Raw genomic sequence first — 16,839 nt, 5'->3', positions numbered from 1 at the left:
AACATAAAACAAAACTTAAATTAAATTATTTGATCTTTATCGTTAAATTATTTAATTAAACAATGACACAGATATTCATTTAGCATTTCGTTACACACATTTAATACAGAAAACATTTTTTATTATTAAAAAATAGCATCTACCTATCATTATCTCAACTAAAAACTTGATGACAAACACATAAAAGAATTTGTCTTAAATTTTTTTTCCCCATTGGTATAGTACACAGAAGAAAACAATGAACGTATATGGCTCTCATATTTCCTTTTCACCATACTCATTGATTCTCATACCTTACCTATTTGTCCCTCTGCTTAGTACTTTGAAACTTCGTTATCGTGGTTCCTTTCTTTTTACCAATACTGGTTATTTTGCTTTTCATCTCCATCCCCTATCAACTCTACTTTACTCTCTCCTACCCCTTTTTCTTTCGTTCTTTCTACCTCACACACGCTCACATTCTTCTCTTTTTAAATTGGTTGCACCCCATCACTGAAAGAAGCATAGGAAAAAGCCTATTCCTTTCAAAACTCTTGGTCAATTATCATCGTCCACATTCTACACTCAACGTACTCTTTGTTCAGCTTCAATGGAAGTGAGTGTTTTCTTTTGTTACTACTTCAATCTTATGCTATATATTTAAGCTTTTTGAGACTTTTTTTCTTAAGTAAGTGATTATCTCTTTGAATTCAAGTCGAATGATTATCATGTGCATTGATATAGGAGTATTACTACAAGAGGCATCATGTGCCAGCATTTGGAAGCTGGGATTGGAATGATAATCTTCCATTCACGCAGTGCTTTGAATCTGCAAGACAAGCTGGTATTTTACGCTATAGTAGTTACTCTGAGTCTGAAGATAGAGACCTTTATGTTACTGGGGACTTGTATGAGAATGATGTTGTCACACCCGCCATGATCGTTGTTCCTCGCAGAAGGGTATGTATTTATGCCACTAAATCTCTACCTCTTTTTCTTCTTTTGGGTCTTGAGGATATTTTCAAAAGTCTTGATTAATTTTAGTGAAGTTGATTGAACTCTCTCTTAAAGATCAATTTTTCACGATAAATATTGGTGATATCTATAACATGATCGTATATAATCTTTGTATTATTCACTAAAATTTCTTGAGAGTTAAAATGATGGAGATTTTTCTTCTTGTTTGATATGGATAGATATGACATATTTCTATCTTTCTTCCTCTCCCTTTCTCTGTTTAGGATATATATATTTTTAGTAATAAATGAATAGATGTTGTTTTTATTTACTATGTTAACTCTTCTAGCATCAAGACAATATTTTATGAAAATAGTATATAAATTTTATAACTTATTTTAATAAATTATTTATCATTAGAACGATGTTTTTGTTTTTTATAAAAATTATGACCAAATTTATAGTATAAGTTTTTGTATGATAAAATTTTATTATTAAAATCTATTTTTTTACTCTTACTTTTCTCTATGTTATTTAGTACATCACATGTTTATATTTATTATTTCCCCCCCTTCTTTTACTTTAAATCATGAGTTTCTATATCTTTGCGTGTGAATAATTAATTTTCTTTTTGGTTTTCGGGCATGAGCTTGGGAGTTTACTTGAGTTTTTCAATTTTTATTTGGCAAAACGAAGAATGGTACCTAAAAAGGTGAAAATAAATAAACGAGAAAACGAAGTTCCAATGTTCCATGCATACATAAATAATCATATCCTAATAGTGTTAGGTCGTGAGTGTTGAAAAAGAAAAAAACTTTGCCTTTGTTTGTCATTGCTTTCTCTATATGGTCGGTCACACTTTATGGTGGGGTCTCTTACATTGAAAAACGTTCATGATTCACGCCACAGCGTGAGATGTTAAAACAAGAGCTTTTTCACGAGAACAACAGAGAGCTTGTGATGTTGTTTAGCTCATAATGATTTAGAATATTAAATATTTTTATAATAAACTATGATTACATTAACGACTTTGTGCAATGAGTGTAACTTTTGGCTTTGTTGTCCCTTTCATTTGGTCACTAAAAACACAGACAATGGGATCTATCGGTATCATAACAAGGTAGTAAAGTAATCAAAGTTGACTCCAATAACAACAAAGCCTCACATAAATAATTAGTAAATTGTTTGGTCTTTAAACAAGAATAATCTTTAGCTGTTGATTATACTGTATTAAAAATTTGTTAATTATAACAATGAATTAAATTTTTTTTAAAAACTTTCATTATAATTTTTTTTATAAAATGATTTAAATATTTTTTATGCTTTTTTACTTAATGTAAATAAATTTACTTCTGTCCTCCCAACTTCCTTTCAATTTTGGGAATTCTTAATGTGGATTCCACAAAAATAAAATTAAAAATCCATCCTCCTTCATTGATACACCCAAACATCTCTTCTACCTCTCTCCATTCTCTTTTTCCAAAGAGAGCAATATATCAAACATGTAGGCTCAGTATGGTAAGAAGGAATAGAGAAAAGCTAGGAAAGAATTGGTGTTTAGAGACCATTATTTTTCACCTCTTGTTTTTAATTTTTCCTCCTCCAATCATAGTAGGAACTTCAAAGGTAACTTTTTGAAAAGCATTGATTGAATTCTTAATTTGTTGCTGACAATGTAGGAAAAGGTACGTAGCCAGCAGGAAAAAGAAGCAAAAAAGCAGAATTGGGTCAGCAATGTGAAGGAGCTAGCTAGCCCAACTCCAATGCCAAGACCAACACCAAAGCCTGTGGATGAGGACTTGTACAAAATCTCACCAGAGCTTCTTTATGCCAAAACTAGGAAGGTCTTGGCCCCACCCACACCCACCTTTTACTTTTTTCCTCCACTAAACTCACATTTTGGTTCTACTTTTACTTTCATAAATGTCAATTATTCATTGCATATTCAAACCTTGCTTTTTGCATCTTTAGCAAAAGTTTTGCTAAATCCCCTTTTCTACTTTGTTTTTGTTTAATGCAGAAGAGAGGGTTGTGTTTCTTTTCAAGCTGCTTGCTACCAACTTGCATTGCCTGAGATACACGGAAATTTGAGGAGCCAATGTACATATAATTGCAATAGAGAATAGATACTTAATTGGATGATATTTATTTAAAAGCAGTATATTTTAGGACCATGATGATTTTCGTTGTGGGAAGAAGGTCTTGGTTGTTTATTCTTTCACTTTATCGTTTAGTTTTTGTTGGGGTGCTTAAAATTTTTAGTCTTTTATGTACTTTGGGGTGAATCATTGTTAGGACTTGAACTTGGTTGTAAAAGCTTGTAACCAGAATTTTAAAGAAAAAAGGGTCTAAAAAAGTTCTGTTCCTGTCAGCTAATTCCTACGAAAATTATTCTCACTGAACTTAATGTATTGCTCTTCATTCAGACTTTATTTGGATAGAGAAAGAAAATATGGATATAATAAAAATGTATGCCATTTTTATTTAGTTGAAGATTTTTCACTTTTACAAAACAGAATCTAGCTTTTTAAGTTTTAAAATCTTCTCTCGTTTTTCATTTCTTTAACCTAAACATATAGTTAATGGAAATGCAAGGTTGACAAAAAAGAAGAAGAGGGGAATGCAAGTCTTTTGTGATGAATTACAAAGGACTTCATCACAAAAGACTTTACTAGATAAAATCAGATAGCAGGGCCAAATCAAAATAATAGATTACCTTCGATTTTGGTAATGATTATAATCATATGATTATTGGGGGAAGGTCTTGGTTTTTATTCTTTAACTTTACTGTTTAGTTTTAATTTATAAATATTTTAATGATATTAATATTTATTTAATACTCTTTATATTTTCTATCATATATCACTATCACTCATAATAAGTGTTAATACCACAATATTTTCTTTGCTTAAATGTCTGTTTGGAAGTCATTATCAAAGACAGTTTCACATGGCAGATTTTTCTTCCTCTTTTGCTTTGAAAAATTAAAGAGTTATTAGGAGTGTAAGCAGAATTGGATCAACCTGTCGATCTAAATAAATCAACTTAAATTCAGGTCACTATGTTTTACAGAGTTCAAACGTTAAAGTCCTTCAAAGGAATAAAAATATAAAAATAGAGATCATATGTTCTCTTAAAGTGTTACTTTTAGGAAACAAAATGTAAAGTTAAGTAGTCGTTGATAAAAAAATTAATAGTTAAAAGTAATACAATTTATTACACGTGTAGGCGTTTAATTATAAGAATGCTAGTAATATATTTCCTAATACATTTTTTTTATTGTTTGTTAAAATTTATTAAAAATTAAAAAAATATGAAAAAAATATTAATTTAGGAGTGAAACATGACAGAGTGAAACTTACGTAAATTTTGTAATTTTTAATAAATTTTAACTATTAATAAAGAGTAAATTACAAACCGTATGTTACTAATACCACTTTTAATTATAATGTTAATAGTTAAGTTTCCAATTATTAATTACCTCTTGGATGAGTCAAAGTATAAAATAAGAGACCTTATTTTAATAAAATTAATTAATTACTTTTAACAAATTGTTATTATTTATCAAATCATTATTATTATTTTATTTTTAAAAATATATTATTAATAAGTAAAATTATTTGTTTGGAGGCCTAAAGTAGGGATTCACTTGCATGAGCACTGGGTTCCCCTGCTTAAACCAAACAAAAATTATAGATCTAATCAGTTCAAAGATTTAATTTCGTTATAAGAGAATCGATTCAATCTAGTTCAGTTTGATTAAAGGAAGACCAAATTTAATTTAGTTCAATTATTAAAATTCAAGACTCATTCATATACTCATAACTCAACCCAACCTATATACTTTTTTTTACCTTTAAATCTTCCTTTCCTTAATTAATAGACGAACGAAGAGTATCATACAAAGTATCTCTATTAATTAGAAATTTTCATTAGAAAGAAAGTTCCAACTAAACTTACATATTTGCATTTAGATTTTTATGTTAAGGTGAAAGCTAATCTTGGTGATGTTACAGCGATACAACTGATTATTTATTTATTTATTTTGAATGAAATATAAAGTGCTAACCATGCTTGTGACAATTGGTCAGGGTTGTTTGGTTTGAATTTTTATTTAAATATCTGAACTTAAAAAATAAAATATAAATAATGTGACATTTTTATAATTAAAAATAACTTTTTTAAAAAACTAGATAACTCATTAAATTTTGTTAATTAAATATCTTTAAGCTATGATAGTTTTGCTATAAAATAGAGTTTTGATGTCATGCAAGATAACATATCATGCTTATTTTGTTTAAATATATATAAAAAGTATGTATAAAAGGAATAACTTGAGCTTTAAAAACTATGTTTTATAAATTATTATATGGGATTCTTACAACTGGAATAATTTATTTATCATGAAAAAAGCAAGCTAGGTGTCAAAATAATCAAATTAGCTTGGAAATACTCACAATGAAGATAAGCATTAGAGCTACTTTTTAAAATTTTTCAATATTTTGATATCTTAATTCAAACAACTGTGAAACTTTACTCAGTATATTGGTTTTGCGCTCTTTGACTCTGATAGCATGGATGCACTAATGGTATTTGTCATGTATGGCAGGATCCACGTAGAGAGTCTCATTTGGGATAAGTGTGTGGATAGGATAACAAAATATGCTAAACATGCTTTCAACTCTAAAAGCTTTTTTTGCATCCTCTGTGCACATGAATTTTTTACCTTCTCCAAGAGTTTTGTAAGGAAAATGAACACATCAACTACTTTGTAAGCCTAAATTCTAGGAACTTGCTTGCCTAGGCTTAAAAAATTTATTTGGTGAAATTGAGGCAAATGTTGTTTAGGCGGAGTTTCCAAAGAGGCTTCTTTCAAAAAGATTCTCTCTCTTCTTTGGAGTCTTTGACTATCATAACATATTGTTGACACAAAATTTGCAAATTAGTTGATTGAGGGCAATAATCCTTAGTTGATGACTAAAGGAAACCCAATAGATCATTTGATCATCAATTGACTAATAGGTAATTAATTGTAATTAGTTAATTAATTGGATGCAAGCAGTAGTGAATGATGAAAAGATAGTAGGACTTGTTAGTCATTAATAATTATACTCAAGTAGCTTTTAAGAGAGTACTCATGTAACCTTAAATTTAATAGATTTATCTCTTACCAAGTTGAGTAACTACTTTCTTAAAAATAAAATTAAAAATATGGTAAAATGGATTTAAATTAAAGATATTTAAGCATTAATTACCAACATTAACATTCAAATGAGTTATCAAGTCATGGAAGTGTAATTGTACAAAATTGTTGACTCATCAATTCACGTGACACTTTAGAGTTGGTCAATAAGAACATTTTGGTCAAGATTTTAGTTAATTAGGTATTTGTTGACCTCGTGGCTATTTACCACAGTCTTAAAGAATTGTAAACATATCATTCAACATAAAAAAAAATGGTCTAGCATGGAAATGGTTACTAATTAGGTAATGAATATAATCAATTTGCAATTGCAAAATCTTTTCTTCAACACCTAATCAAACACATCTTTAACCTTTATCTTTATTATTATTTTACGATATTGTATTTACTTGTTGCTTATTGTTTTAGTGTAACTATGATCTCATGTGATTTTTAAGTTAACACTTACTTTTTCATATCATAAAGTAACTCTTTTGCCACTACTAGTCATTCTAGACAATATTTAGAGTTGTTTAGGAACTCAGGAAAGAACAAAGTCTCATCCTTAGCACAATTGCCTCACAAAAGAGATTCAACTTGATTTGCTTATGAACTAATTCCAACAACTGATTTATAATGTGTTTAGTTTCATGTTGGAATGCATATGAATTCACATTTATTTCAACATTATTAATTATAACTTTTGTATTAAATTTACATTTTCAAATTTTCTAATATGTTTTCAAACATGTAGTTAGTCTAAGTGTAGCGTGCGCAAACACATTATAAATGATTATATTTAGTTTCATGTTAGAATATATATGAATTCACATCTACTTTTATACCATTAAATGTAACTTTTATATTGGATTTACATTTACAAACTTCCTAACATATTTTCAAACACATTTAGTCTTAAGTATGACACACGTGCACACACTATAAATGACCATGTTTAGTCTTATGTTAAAATGTATATGAATTTACATTTACTTCTACACTGTTAGTTGTAATTTTTGCTAGATTTATATTTACAAATTTCCTAATATGTTTTCAAACACATACTTAATGTAAGCACACGTGTTTACCACACTCAATTCCAATAACTAACTTATAGTGTGTTTAATTTCATATTAGAATGCATGTGTTTAATTTAATGTGTTTTTAGATACATACCAAGTGAATATGACACTTGAGAGGATCCCAACCCCCCCAATGAAAACCTTTATCCATGCGTTCATAAGTTTCTTCCATGCCTTTCTAGTTGGGGCATAATTAACTTTGTAACAATACATGTTCCTATCAACAATGAAGGTCACTTTCTTTCCATCTTCCTTGTACATTGGGTATTTGGCTATACATATGTGAAGGACAAGAAAAGAAAATCAAGAGTAATACAATCACTCACCAATATTTGGTAATGAAAAATAATCCTTTAGGCAAGCTTTATTGATATCCGTACAGTCCACCAATATCCTCTTCTTAATGTTAGCCTTTTAAACTAACAATGCATTTGATTGAAAGCCAAATAAAGTATGATACCTCTATGATCAAGCCAGAGATTATTGGAGTCTTGTACCTTTAGTTTGTGGGTTTCCTCAACATAGAGGGTACACCCTTGTGATCCTACATGCTCTGTAATAAGCCATGTTTTGTGGACCAATACTGATTTGCTTGGCCAGTTGGGTATTTTTACTCGTACCTAATGTAATATTACATTGTTTTAACTTTATTCCTTATTTTATAAAAATAGTAAGAAAATAGTGATGTTTTTGTTATTTAATCATTTGTAAAAAAATTAAAATCAAATAACCCCTTTCAATTCCACAAAAAATTCTTGACCAAGAAATTTTATTAAGCAACTACATAACCCTTCACGCCTAGCAAAGAATAAAGGCTAATCACATGTTGAATGATAAATGTGATCAAAGCCAAGGATGCTCCGAATCAACCTTTGGTGACACCCCAAATCAGCAAACAATGATGAAGCTTCAATGTCCAGCTAGCAATACTGGAAAACAATGTGTTGGAAAGGCCCCATTTTGATAGAGTGTGCAATAAAATTTTTGAAATTTGCAGTTTTAAGGAATGGTGATTCAGTAGTGGACCTAAACAATGATTCTTAGTGTTGTGAGTAGTAGAAGCAAGAACAGCAAAGACTTGAGCTATACCCCCAATTATTTATAACCAAATTGTTCCCTTTTCTAACTCTCAAATGCCCCTCTTTGTTATTGTCTTTTGGGTAAAGCAAATAAAATGGATTGAAAATTTTATGTGAACAAACAAAACATGCACACCACCGACTTCGATTTTAAACCACGCCTTTATCCTTCGCAAGGCCCACATTTTCACGTTTGCTTTGGCCCACCCCATGCTCATGCTCTCTAAATTTTTGGGTTTGACTAACCCACATTTAAGTTAAATTTAAATCGAATAGAATTATTAAACATCATATAGTTTTTTTAATTAATATTAATCTTTGGAGTTAATTTTAAATATATAAAAATGTTAATATTTTTAATTTTTAAAGAAATAAAATAAGAATAACTTTTAAAAAGTAGAAAAATATAAATTAATTTTAGCTTATAAAATAGAGATTATGTAGTTGTTTAAAATGAGGGTGTGATATTGTAATTAGTTTATAAATAGTTTTTAAAAAGAATCAGTTATACTAAAAACTGAAGATTTATGCATGACGCAATTTGACTAATTACTTTGTGGGTGTTGTTAGTGAGATTGTAGCTTCTTTGTTTTTTGCTTTTGGTAGAATGGCAAAATCCCAATTAGAAAAGGTTAAGTTAGCTCATCTGAGCCATCTTTTCAAATTAGTGCATCACAACTGTTTCTGTGTGTGTTTGATTATATGTTTATTCGGCCCATCTCTTAAAACATTGCTATGTACACAAGTTCAGCTGAACATCGCCAAATCAAAACACCAATTTTTTGGATAATAAATATATTTATTCCTTTAAATTATAAGTATCGTTCTATTTAGTTTTTAAATTTATAAAAATTTTACTTTAGTTTTATTTTTAAAAAAATCAATATATATATATATATATATATTTTTTTTATAATTAACACTCATTTATAAATTATTTTTTATAAATGTTTTTTTATTTTTATAATAGTATTTAAAAATAATTAAAATAATAATAATTTTTATTAATGGTGTTATGTTGATATAAATTAAAATATAATAAAATACTCCTTAAAAAAATATTAAATTATTTAAGAACTGAAGTAAGTTTTTTGTAAAGCTAAACTTTGAGTAGTTAATATTTATAATTTTAAAAAGAGTTGGTATTTACTCTTCTGTGGAGGTACAAAAGATTTTGTTTGCTACATTATTTTTTTTATTTTATTTTTTTATGATAAAAAAAAGACATAAGCTGAAATCAAAGATATTGGTGTTTATAGTTTAATTTGAATCAAATTTTATATAAAATCTTATCTAATTCAATCTAATTAAAATCAATTTTGATCATATTAGAAGATTCAATTTTTATATTTTATTTTAATTAAAACATGATAATAAATTATTTTATCATTTGTCTATATTTTTTTTATAAATTGTATTAAAAAAATTAGAAGTATGAAATATAAGAATAAAATTTGTAAAAACTCATACAATAGTCTAAAAACATATTAAAACAATGAAATTATCCTTAAAACATTAATAATAAGATAATATTTTGAGAGTTATATCATTAAAAGATAATTAAGTATTAAAATTTCATACCAATAGTTATATAAATATTAATGAGAAATTTTGATTGAAAGCGTTTGCGATTCGGTTTACACTGGTTTGAGAATAATATTAAAATTGAAAAAATTTAAAGATAAATCCTTTAATATTTTTTGAAAAATATGTTAATGGTTTATGTTGGTTTAATATTCATTTTTGAAAAATATATTTGATTAAAATTTTACAAAGTAATTATTTTATTTTAAAATGTTATCCTAAACATGCATCTACAATTTGGAAAAGTTGTCAACTTGAAATCGAAAATTAACTTCTAGTTTAGAATAATAAAGAAAGAAGGCTAAATTATAATTTCTATTTTCTAAATTTAATTTAGATTTTAGTTTATTTTTTTAATATCAATTTTTTTTCTTTATCTTTATTTCATCTCTCAACTTAATATTGTTTTTAAATAACAACATTTTAAAACTTTTTTTTATTACTTTACACTTCTTATATATTTTATTATCAAAGTATCATCTCAAACTCTTAAATTATTATTAAAAGCCTATTTAATTACTAATAGAAGTTGATCTGAGTGATAAATAACTCGTTATTATTTAAGTAAAGTGTTATTTATAAATTATTATTGTCCAATCACTCATTCTTTCAATTTTTTTAAAAATACTTAACAACATATTGAAGTCATTACTATTATCATATCTCATATATCTATTGATGTCATAATTAATCATTATTACAAATTTTATATATATTTTGGATACATAAGAAAAATAAGGACAAAATCAAGAAAAAAAATATTACCATTTGAAAAAAGAGACACGGGTGAATGATTTCAGACTTAGCTGAAACATCACAGACTTGTTCTTCATTCTATGATTATCCTACAACTTCACATTTCAATCTTTTTTTCACAAAAGAGGCTTATAAGTTATATCTCTAACCCATTAATGATAGAAATAATCTCCAAATGTTCTAAATATTAAAAAAAGTCTAATATCATTGGATTAATTTTATAAAAGTGTATATATATTATATTTTGATTGATTGAAATTATAATGCTCAGACTATATAATAATTTTATAAGTAGTCTAAGATAATGTAATCTCGACCACTCACATTTTATCACGTGTCTAATATTTTATATGATATTTTAATGATTTTAATTAAAGACCATTCAATAATTTTTGCAATGAACTCAGGATATATTCGGTTACTACCATCAACAGCAAAAGCATGATTATTTCTATCAATCTATGTAGGCTAGAAACATCTTTTAAATGAATAGAGCATTGAAGAAGGTAAAAATTGAAAGATGGAACAAAATTAAAGTAAAACTTGGAAAAAAAAAACTCAAAATACTAAATTGAATTAACAAAAACATAAACCTAAATTAAATAAAAATAAATAAATTAATTAAAACACTTCAATTAAACTTAAAGTCTTAGAGGACAAAAATTATTACTTTTACGAAGGAAGAACAGTAAAAGATACAGTTTTTATTTTTCCTTCTTGCAAAGTGAAGGATAAGTGATGCTTCTCCTCAAGAACGTACTCAAGCACATAAGACATTGTTTTGAATTAACTTCTCAGATACTCTTGTGACTAAAGATTTTCTACACAATTTTGTTTTTGCCTTTTCCTTTTGATTACCCATAGACATTTACTTTTTAAAGTTTACAGTACCTTTTTTTTTCTTCTTAAGAACGCAGCTTGATTACCAATATTCACAATCTTAGTTTTTTACCTATTAATTTATCTGAAAAACAGCTTTTAGTTTTCATGATTTTACCAAAGCTGGAATATAAGTTAGATTAAACACATGGATTTGTTCATCACTTATTTAAACTATAAAGCAGATATGTCTATGCATAAAAATTGTTAACATCAATAACATTACACATAAAAGACATTGTTAACATCAATTAGAGCTTCAATTAAATCTGCGCTTTAGAAGTGACTGGTCAATTGTTGACACCATATGGATATTATCGAGTCACTGACAGCTAAAAGATAACAATAATTGAATGTAAACCGCTTATAACTGGAACAATGACTATATTAATATTTAACTTTCTGAAAACTAAAATAAAAATAAGCTTAAGCCCTCTGCAACAAGTTTGATGCTGCAGTAATATGCAAAGAATCTGTCAAAGTAATATTATATTTTTCAATAAAAAAACTTATTATTCCTAAATAATTAAATTCAACTTTAAAAACTTGTATTAATATAATTATATAACAAATAATGGCTCCTACGTATTGAGGAATATTTATTTGTGAAAAAAATAGTGACTTTTCTACATACTGAGGAATATTTATTTTTTTAATATTTTAAACTTACTTAAAGATGTCACTCTAAAATATAATACCAGTGCAAATTGGATTCTTAAAGTACTTAAATTTTAGTCACTAAAAAACCATTGGAGTAGTCCATTTTAATGTATGGACTAGTTTAATTTTGGTCAAAATCTTGAAAAGCTAATTTGATTGTTTACCTAATATGCAAACCCCATCTCATGGTTGCTTATAAGAAATAGTATGAAGAATGTTTGAAATTTTAAAATCATTCTCTTAGAGGAGATATTACCTTAGGCTCTAGCCGTTATATATTAATCGCAAAAGCATTCACTACCACGTAATAAGTCATTTAAAATTGTACATAACTCTAATCAAGTTTTATTTAAATAATAACATACAATGTTCTGTTTAAGAATAAATAACTTTCATCGAATATTTATTGTAAATTTTTAAATAAATATTCAAATATTATTATTTAATTAAAAAATCTCATTGACATAATCAATCAATTTTTATATTATAATGTGAGTATTTTAGTTGAAAAGTAAGACATTCAATAGTTACTCTTTTCATAGTTAACTGCCTATATTTTGTAAGATTAAAATTGTTGAGAATGATGTATAAACTATATTCTCTTTTAATGCAATTGGTTTAATTTTTTCTAATAAAAAGTTGTTAATTTTTTTTCTTCTAATTACTTTATAGAAATTTTAGATTTTTTTGTGAATATTTATGATTATATTTATAAAAATTTCTTATTACCTTATATTTTGTGGTTATAGAATTAAGTTAAAATATTTTTTTTAAATTATTGTTGAAACTAATTTTATTAATATATAACTATTTTAAAAAATTATTCTTTAATTATTAAAAATATATATTTATTTTTAAAAAAAGTATTTATGCATAGCACATGCTCCCAACTAGTTTGATTTAAATTTTAATGAAAAAACTATGTTGTTACAAAAGACTAATGAATGTATCTAATATAAACAAATTATCAAAGGACTACATAATTATGACACACTTATGCAAAAGATAAATAGAGGAAAAAGAATAATACATAATTCTTTAGCATACGAAAGTTTTCAAATTCTTTCTTATCTTTTATCATATACTATAAGTTTCTTTAATAAAATTTAGAGATATATAAATTTTTTCAATTATCACTTGAAGAAACATACTAGAATATTTGGAGTTATTTGAGTTTAGACAGACTTATACATGAAAACACGAGTTTTTAAAAAGTTGAAATTGTGAGAAATAGTGAAAATCTTGACCATGGATCAAAGATTGGATAGCTCTAGTGTTTTGGGTGAACTAGTATAAATATTAAAATGTTCTCACTTTTCTGGGTCAATTTCAAGACCTTTCAGCATTCTTTGGAGATAATTATTCATTCTAGAGAGACACAATGGATATGTTCATTAAATCAGTTTAATTCAATCTTTGAAGCATAAGCTGAGTTAAGAAATTTAGTTTTAAATAAAACTAGTGAGGTTTAAAAGGCTATACATGGTATTTTAATATTATTAAATTTTAGAATTTTTAAACATATAAGCTTATCATATTGCATGATAAATTAGAGGAGTCAACTTTTGTCATTTGTTTTAAGTTAGCCTACTTTGATGCATCATATATTCAACAATAAAAGTATAAAATAGACTAATTTTATCTCATTGTAAATTATGAGATGTCTAGTTTCTTGTGGTAAAATTCCATATTCATGTGAACTAGGAATTAACTATAGTACTTTTTTAGAGTGATAATGTTTAGTATAATACTTTGGCTTAATACCACAAGTTTTGTATTTTAAAATGCCTTAATGTCTTGGCAATGCAATTCATTTACGTTATGATATATATAAAAAATGGTAATTTTTAGACTAATTTATAAAGAAAGTAAAATATTTGTAAATTTTACTTAACAAAGAGATAAATTATATGATGTGATATTATTGAAAAGTCATGAATTTGATTTTTGTTAGCTTTGTTTAATGATGATTTATAATGAGATTCAATGAACAAGAGTAATGAGATGAAAATGAAATAACAATGATGCTTACGATGACATGATGTATTCATGAATAGCAATAATAAAATTACATTCTTAGAAGAAGCAATCTTCCTAAGATATTGATGAACAAAAAAGATTGAGATACACACTAACTACCTCATGTTGGGGGTAGATTGTGGTAGTGAAAACAAATGGTGCCATAGGATACCTTAAATTATAGGCACGTGATATCTCTAATTACTCATCCAAAATTGAGAAATGATAAAATCTCTGAAATATTTGAAGAAATTGTTTTGTTAATGAATGATCATGTTTACATTAATATTATTTTGTACTCTCTAGTTTAAGATATACAATTTTTTGAAAAATTCATGATATTTTATCCTCACTTTTCACTACTTTGCACCACCTTCTTTGTCCATGGACGCCAAAATGAAAAAAAATAATAAAAAATGCATGAAATGAAGCTCTGAGATATACGAAGATGCTTTTTAATACTTAGCTTTTAGTGAAACTCGACAAGTAAATCCTCAAGTACCCTCTATTTGTCATTGAATCTCAATCTACCTCGAACAAGAACTACAGCGTTAGTGTCCACTCCACTCTCATGCGAAAGAGATAATTGAACTATCTTCAAATAAAATTTTAAGGCCTTCTAACCTCAAGAAATACATTTTTAGTTGAAGCTAAATTTATATATTGTAATCTATATATATATATACACACACACGTGTGTGTGGTTGTCATTCCTTCATGATTTAATAAAATAAAAACTCATGTAGCGTTGTTATAAAAATGAGTAGAATAATAATAATAAATGTTATGCTATTCTTTTTAATTTTCGTTAGATTCTAACTATATAAAAGAAAAACTATAAAAAATGCGTCACAATCAAATGTAAAGTTTTCTACATTTATAAAAAATAATTTAAAAAAAAAAACAACAACAATTGTCAATGAGCTGGGAATGGAAATCACAATCGGTCCAAGGAAGAAGCCCCACTAAAACACATGCTTTAGGCCTCTTCCTTCTACAGCGACTCAATTTTTAATTTAAATGATATATACATACATATTAAATCCAAAATATTATTATTATTATTTAATATTCTCTTCATAAAAATAATATAAATTTTAATAAATATTAGTAAAAAAGTAAATTGTTTAATAATATTGAACTTTAGTTTATTATGACTTGTTCTTTTAAAAAGCAATCCTTTGTATTTTAAAAATACACTTTTTGTATTAATTAGCTCAAAAAAATTATCTTTTCATTTACTTTATACATATATATTTATTAGGCGAATATAAAAATACTTAAAATAGACACATAACAAGTCTTAAGACAATTTTAATATTAGTATATTATATATAATACATACGACTACTTAGGATGATAATTATTTTGTTACATAAAGTTCTCATTTTTGGCCCAAACATTTTGATAATTTTGATGTTCAACATTCTAAATCGCTAAATGGTTTCCACGAAAAACAATTTCTGAAAATATAATGAAAAATAAAACCACTAACATGGTTTTTCAGAGGGCTGCAAACATACTCTGAATACATTGACGCCAGTGATTTAAAGAAAGAAGATTTGAAACGATTTCGAAAAGTAGTGTTGGTGAGTTTTGGAGTGTCGTATTCATAAATTCCAGAAGGCAAAAAAAAAAAAAAAAAGAAATTAAAAAATAAGCCTTGATTACATGATGCATTGTGGGAAAAGATTCATTGCATTTTGTCCAAAAGAATATTAAAAAGAATGAATAATATTTTAAATTGATGGGGATAGTACTGAATCATACTTTATGTGGTGACATAATTATCTTTAATTAGTGTTCATATAATAAAATTTGGAGCTTAATAAGGATATGATAGTTCTTAATGAGTTTATCTTTTAAATTTGTTGATCTTTCCCAGCATGATCGTGACTCCTGTCCCGTAAGATTGGCATTTCCTTTTTACCATCTTATTCATAATAAAACTTCTCTCAAATAATTGCATTATATAACATAATATACTTATTTAAAGGTTATCATATCATAGATCAATTATTTAAAACACACCCAAAAAACTAACTAGTTTTTAAATATAATTTTGTCCTTTTTTTAAAAATAAAACTTACTGTTTTTTATTTTAAAACTTTTGAAGTTATATTTTTAAAATAAACCAATTCAAATTTATATCCAAAATTCAGGGAGAAGTATCAACCATATGGTCCATATCATTAAATATAAAAAAGGAACACTTGCAAGGTCCAGAGTGAGATAACTTCACTTAAAAAAGAGACTTTGGGATAGTTGAGATTATTAATACAACAACTTACACAGATGTAACTGAACAAAGAGAAGGGCAAGACAATGCTCATTTAAACTTTGAAGTAAAAATTTGAAAAAGTCTTTTTAACGGGCAAAAGAGGGTCCCACCCAAAATGTTAGGAACTTCAAACTTAGGACATTATTTTATTGAACTAATAATTTGAATTTTTCATTTTTCTCTCTCACTCTCACAGAACAACTTTGAACTCTGACAGCTCTGAACTGTCCCATAGTGTTGGCATTGGCAACTCTCTCACTTCACACACCTTTCTTCATTCCTACCACACTTGAAGGAGCCTTTTTAAAACTAAAGTGAGAGAAAACATAGACATAGAAAAAGCAACTGTTAGATACATAGATAGATTATTACGTTACATTG

The 16,839-nt window shown here is 26.6% G+C and overlaps 1 protein-coding gene across 1 annotated transcript; it reads left to right on the top strand.

Moving 5' to 3' along the window:
- The first annotated feature begins 501 nt into the window (after positions 1-501).
- Positions 502-3,211, top strand: LOC113851441. The gene is made up of 4 exons (XM_027481923.1): positions 502-595; positions 724-939; positions 2,616-2,780; positions 2,957-3,211. Exons 1-4 carry the CDS (start codon positions 590-592, stop codon positions 3,008-3,010), a joined length of 441 nt encoding a protein of 146 aa, XP_027337724.1. The 5' UTR covers positions 502-589; the 3' UTR covers positions 3,011-3,211.
- The last annotated feature ends 13,628 nt before the right edge of the window (positions 3,212-16,839 follow it).

This window comes from Abrus precatorius, unplaced genomic scaffold, assembly GCF_003935025.1.
Source record: "Abrus precatorius isolate BTA unplaced genomic scaffold, Abrus_2018 Scaffold9, whole genome shotgun sequence".
Taxonomy (NCBI): domain Eukaryota; kingdom Viridiplantae; phylum Streptophyta; class Magnoliopsida; order Fabales; family Fabaceae; genus Abrus; species Abrus precatorius.
This window is presented reverse-complemented; position numbering and strand designations above follow the sequence as displayed.

Excerpts from the sequence above, each read along its gene's own strand:
- LOC113851441 (XM_027481923.1), top strand. Across the intron at positions 940-2,615 it reads TCGTTGTTCCTCGCAGAAGG|GAAAAGGTACGTAGCCAGCA; the intron begins GTATGTATTTAT and ends CTGACAATGTAG. Across the intron at positions 2,781-2,956 it reads TTTATGCCAAAACTAGGAAG|AAGAGAGGGTTGTGTTTCTT; the intron begins GTCTTGGCCCCA and ends TGTTTAATGCAG.